The 6,246-nt window shown below is 45.1% G+C and overlaps 1 protein-coding gene across 1 annotated transcript; it reads right to left on the bottom strand.

Annotated features, from left to right (window-relative positions):
- Window positions 1-3,852: 3,852 nt before the first annotated feature.
- LOC120032037 (E3 ubiquitin-protein ligase TRIM21-like) lies at window positions 3,853-6,146 on the bottom strand. Its single transcript, XM_038977955.1, has 2 exons — window positions 6,016-6,146; window positions 3,853-5,857 (listed from the first exon to the last, which is right to left on the bottom strand). Exon 2 carries the CDS (start codon window positions 5,853-5,855, stop codon window positions 4,203-4,205), a length of 1,653 nt encoding a protein of 550 aa, XP_038833883.1. The 5' UTR covers window positions 5,856-5,857; window positions 6,016-6,146; the 3' UTR covers window positions 3,853-4,202.
- Window positions 6,147-6,246: the final 100 nt, after the last annotated feature.

Here is a 6,246-nt window from a genome sequence, read left to right as displayed (position 1 = left end):
CCCACCCACCACATATGATTTGATAATCCAAATCACATCCCTACACAGACTCAGGGGCCTGTGTGGACGGAATATTCATCAACAGGATTCCTTGTAATGCTGTAAAATCCCTGAGTCCCCAAAAACTTTCAGCCACACTCACAACGATGCCTATTTTGTCTGATTTCTTCTTTGTTTGCGCTGTGCAGTTTATAACCAATGCAATAAACAATACAAAGTCCAACTTTTTAACAGGCAACCACTGGTCTTCCTCACTCCATCCACCATACGGGACAGTCGGCGTGCACCAACCACTCCATCCACCATACGGGTCAGTCGGCGTGCACCAACCACTCCATCCACCATACGGGTCAGTCGGCGTGCACCAACCACTCCATCCACCATACGGGTCAGTCGGCGTGCACCAACCACTCCATCCACCATACGGGTCAGTCGGCGTGCACCAACCACTCCATCCACCATACGGGTCAGTCGGCGTGCACCAACCACTCCATCCACCATACGGGTCAGTCGGCGTGCACCAACCACTCCATCCACCATACGGGTCAGTCGGCGTGCACCAACTACTCCATCCACCATACGGGTCAGTCGGCGTGCACCAACCACTCCATCCACCATACGGGTCAGTCGGCGTGCACCAACCACTCCATCCACCATACGGGGTAGTCGGCGTGCACCAACCACTCCATCCACCATACGGGGTAGTCGGCGTGCACCAACCACTCCATCCACCATACGGGGTAGTCAGCGTGCACCAACCACTCCATCCACCATACGGGGTAGTCAGAGTGCACCAACCACTCCATCCACCATACGGGGTAGTCAGCGTGCACCAACCCCTGCATCTATTTCTCCAATTACATCCTTTAGACTCACTTCTAGCGCCACTCCAGAGATAACCCCCTTGATATGTGCCCTGCTTCACAGATCCACACACATATAACACAATACAATTCAATATCTTTTTCAGGTGCAAAGCACACTTTCTGCTCCTTGGACACACTAAACCCCAAATGAACCAATTTCTTGTTATTTTCACTTCAAAACAGATCTCCCAGGTATCTCGATCAATCAAGAACCCTCACTGACTACTTCAACTTCCGGTGCCGACCGAGATGGCCGCCTCGCTTCGCGTTCCTAGGAAAATATGCAGTATTTTGTTTTTTTTATGTGTTATTCCTTACATTGGTACCCCAGGTAATCTTAGGTTTCATTACACACAGTCGGGAGGAACTACTGAATATAAGAGCAACGTCAACTCACCGTCGTTACAACCAGGAATATGACTTTCCCGAAGCGGATCCAGTGTTTTGCCTTCCACCCAATACAATGGATCTGATCCCAGCCGGCGACCCTAAGCGACGCCGAAAAAGGGGAAAACGAGGCAGTCTCCTGGTCAGGCTTCGGAGATGGGCACATCGCTCTCCACTCCCTAGCATACTACTCGCCAAAGTCCAGTCTCTTGACAATAAGGTTGATGAAATCCGAGCAAGGGTAACATTTCAGAGAGACATCAGAGATTGTAACGTTCTCTGCTTCACGGAAACATGGCTCACTCAAGAGACGCTAACGGAGTCGGTGCAGCCAGCTGGTTTCTTCACGCATCGCGCCGACAGAAACAAACATCTTTCTGGTAAGAAGAGGGGCGGGGGTGTATGCCTTATGATTAACGAGACGTGGTGTGATCATAACAACATACAGGAACTCAAGTCATTCTGTTCACCTGATCTAGAATTCCTCACAATCAAATGTCGACCGCATTATCTACCAAGGGAATTCTCTTCGATTATAATCACAGCCGTATATATTCCCCCCCAAGCAGACACATCGATGGCCCTGAACGAACTTTATCTGACTCTTTGTGAACTGGAAACCACACACCCTGAGGCTGCATTCATCGTAGCTGGGGATTTTAACAAGGCTAATCTGAAAACAAAACTCCCTAAATTCTATCAGCATATCGATTGTGCTACCAGGGCTGGTAAAACCTTGGATCATTGTTATACTAACTTCCGCGACGCATATAAGGCCCTCCCCCGCCCTCCTTTCGGAAAAGCTGACCACGACACCATTTTGTTGCTTCCAGCCTACAAACAGAAACTAAAACAACAAGCTCCCTCGCTCAGGTCTGTTCAACGCTGGTCCGACCAATCTGATTCCACGCTTCAAGACTGCTTCGATCACGTGGATTGGGATATATTCCGCATTGCGTCCAACAACAATATTGACGAATACGCTGATTCGGTGAGCGAGTTCATTAGAAAGTGCATTGACGATGTCGTACCCACAGCAACGATTAAAACATTCCCAAACCAGAAACCGTGGATTGATGGCAGCATTCGCTTGAAACTGAAAGCGCGAACCACTGCTTTTAACCAGGGCAAGGTGACCGGAAACATGACCGAATACAAACAGTGTAGCTATTCTCTCCGCAAGGCAATCAAACAGAACGGCCTATGCCGTTCTGTACCATCACTCATTCATATATCTTTATGTACATATTCTTTATCCCTTTACACGTGTGTGTATAAGGTAGTAGTTGTGGAATTGTTAGGTTAGATTACTTGTTGGTTATTACTGCATTGTCGGAACTAGAAGCACAAGCATTTCGCTACACTCGCATTAACATCTGCTAACCATGTGTATGTGACAAATAAAATTTGATTTGATTTGACTAAAGAACAATCAGAACTAGGCTTGGACTTACTAGACTCCACGACCAGTTTACTTCTTGTTTCCCTTTTTGTTTACCGCTGTAATCCATTCCTTCTCACTCTCATCACTCGATGCTCCATCAGCGTTAAAAAAACTGCCATGTGCTTTAATCTTCCTGTAATAGAATTGAAGGACAACTCCACCACTTTTCAACCTCATTTGCATTGTCTCCAGCACAATACCAGTGTCAATGTAGACTACATGACCAACAATGTGGACACGTGCTCATATGAAGTTGGTCCCCCCGTTGCTGCTATAAAAGCCTCCACTTTTCTGGGAAGGCTTTCCACTAGATGTTGGAACATGCTGCTGGGACTTGCTTCCATTCAGCCACAAGAGCATTAGTGAGGTCGGACACTGATGTTGGGTTAAAAAGTTCTACACGGTGACAAAGTAAAAAAAAAAAAAAAATGTAAGTGATTTTCAAACACTATGAGATTCGCAGTGACGTGGGAAGCAAGACAATACCCTCCCTCTGGCTAGAAACTCTTTGCAGGTTTTGAAAATCACAGTTTAAAAAAAACGTTTAATCCTACCCTGTGATGTCACAGAGGAGCATTTCTTTAGGAAATTTCTTCTCATATTTTTAACCACAGATCATAGAAACGTACCGTTTTCACATAATAGTATGTAGACACTGGTTTGGTGCTGGATATGATGAATAGGATGTTGAAAAGTGGAGGAATTGGCCTTTAACCCTTTACATAGCTGAACTCTTTCTCTCTCTGGTGATTATTTACATCTGTTAGAGTTTGAATTGATGGCATAGCATGGGTTTAATGTCAACAACCACATGTCCTGTCATATTTCTCTGTCTCTCTTTCATTCCTCTTCATTCACTTATTATCTTACTCTATTCACAATGAATGTGCAGACAGAAAGACAGACAAGGTGCCATAACAGGTGACTATTTGTAAAGCATGAAAATGTATCTTTGATAATTGCAGTGATGAGACAGCAAAACACTGTAGACAGACCATTTCCATATGATATCAACATCAGACACCTCAGCTGACCTCCACTATTCCAAACTGATGTCATAGCCGTCACTATTGTAAACATCTGGGACAGCAGGACTACTAGAAATAAAGCAAATTGTCAATATTCAACAGGATTTAATTTTCATAAAATCCTGAATGTGACTCCATGCACATCCCAGTTTATTATAGGTGGATCAGACATATACAGTGCAGACAATACATGAGCTAAAAAACAAACATATTGCTTATATTATCTCACGATCAGAACTTCCACAGAAATGTAACTCCCAGGAATGAATCATACCTTGTTATGAGCCTGGAGAGATTTTTTTAGATCTTACAATGCTGCTGCATACTGTAGGCTACTCACCATGTCTAACAGACTGACATGATGCTGATGATAATAAACAACAACCACGTCAGTATAAATATTACAGTGAAATGTTCTCTGATGTAGGACAACACATTAAATGTACATATTTTTGTAGATTTTCAGGTTAAAAGTAATTATTTGTGATTGACAGTAGAGATGATCAGAGGGGCAGAGTTTTTACCAGCATCATTAAGACAGGGACAGAAGAATGGATAGAGTGTCTCAGTGAAGGTGCAGCCAGTGAAAGAGTAAATATGAGACCTGGCCTCCACATCATAAAAGGAGACCTGACCCTCCTCATAATCCACAAACACCCCCACCTTCTGGGGCTTCTCTCTCAGGGAGAGCAGGACCCTGGGGCTAGAAAGAGCCGTGTACTGTTCTCCATTCCTCAGCCAGACAGTCCAGTATCCATTCTTAGGGCTCAGTGTGATATTCCCCTTCCTGTTAATGGATTCTCTGGCCACTCCTAAATCCCAGTCAGTCTTCCCCTTAACTGTCACCTCATAGTAGAATCTACCTGAAGAGAAACCCTCCTTTCCTAAGACATTTACACTTTCATCAAACCTCTTTGGGGTATTAGGACGATTTGTTTGTGTGTTTCCAAGTCTCACTTGTTTCCCATCTTCAGACAGGATGAAATTGGGATGTGCTGTATCAGGGTCCAGAGTCACATCCACTGCATACTGCTGAATCCTCTTAAATCCAGCACCAACACACAGATCAACACACAGGCTTTTCATTATACTTATAAGAGTCTCCTCCAGCTGAGACACAGCTCTCCTAACAGTCCCCACACACAGATCACTGTGAACACTGATCTCAGACCAGTCCTTGGTGGGTGGAGGGGTGCAGAGTGATTGTAAGCTCTGTAGGAGGTGGAGGTGGTCCTCAGTGTGTGAGAGCTGCTCCAGCTCAGTGCTTCTCCTCTGTAACTCAGTGATTTCCTGCTCCAGCTCTTTAATGAGCCCTTCAGCCTGCATCTCTACTGCTTTCTGCTTCTCCTCAATCACCTCAATGAGCTCAGCCTGGCTTCTCTCAATGGAGCGCACCAGATCAGTGAAGACCTGCACACTGTCTGATATCTCTCTCTCTGCTTCTCTCTTGTTGAGATCTACTGAGTGTTTGATCTCCTTAACCTTCCTAAAATGTGTGTGCATCTTCTGTTCTACCTCTGCCATCATTTTCCCCAGTTGAGCCTTCCTCTCTCCACACTCTTCCTCTATAGGGACAGTGTCATGAGTCTTGTGGTCTGTCTCAGTGCAGAACTGACACACACAAGTCTGGTCAGTCCTACAGAACAGCTCTAGAGGTCTGTCGTGCTTCTTACACATCCTGTCTTCCAGGTTCTCCACAGGGTTGATCAGCTTGTGTCTCTTTAAGGCTGGGACTCTCTGATGAGGCTCCAGATGAGTCTCACAGTAAGAGGTCTGACACACCAGACAGGACTTCAGGGCCTTGAGCTTCATCCCAGTGCAGAAGTCACAGGACACTTCTCCAGGCTTGGCTGGGCGTTGCCCTGGACTGCTGGTAACTTTCCACTGAACGGACTTCCTGAACTGAGCAGCCATCTCAGAAATGAAAGTATTGATGCGAAGCTCAGGCCTCCTGTAGAATTTCTCCTTACACATTGGACACTGGCACAGGTCACTGGTTTCCCAGTACTTTGTGATACAGGCCTTGCAGTAGTTGTGTCCACATGGAATAGAGACTGGCTCAGTGAACACATCCAGACAGATAGAACACAGGAACTGCTCTTCAGAAAGGAGACTGCTGGAGGTGGCCATATCTAGACAGACACCAAAGGTGAAACCATAAAACATTTTCTAGAATTCAGTTTAGGACAACATTAATCAATTCAAAAATTTAACATACTGTAGATAAAAGTAAAATAGAAGACAAACATGGTAAAGCATATATTAACTGTCCATAATGATTTCTATTCACCTGTATGCGTTTGTGGATAATGTTCTTTCTGTTTGTGGTGCCACAGATATAGGAGACTCAGCTATTTCTAAAGTTTGTTCCCTGTCCTGTATAAAATAGTCTGTATGTCGCTCTACTTCAGTTTCGCTTCAGCAAAGTCATGTTGAAATGCTCCTCCCCAACTGATACTGCTGTGTGCTTTTCACTTCCTGGATTAGAGTTAACCCTTTACATGGCTGTTGTCTGTATCTG

Source organism: Salvelinus namaycush, chromosome 38 (assembly GCF_016432855.1).
Source record: "Salvelinus namaycush isolate Seneca chromosome 38, SaNama_1.0, whole genome shotgun sequence".
Taxonomy (NCBI): domain Eukaryota; kingdom Metazoa; phylum Chordata; class Actinopteri; order Salmoniformes; family Salmonidae; genus Salvelinus; species Salvelinus namaycush.
The sequence above is the reverse complement of the archived record's forward strand: the minus strand, read 5'-3'. Positions and strand labels throughout refer to the sequence as shown.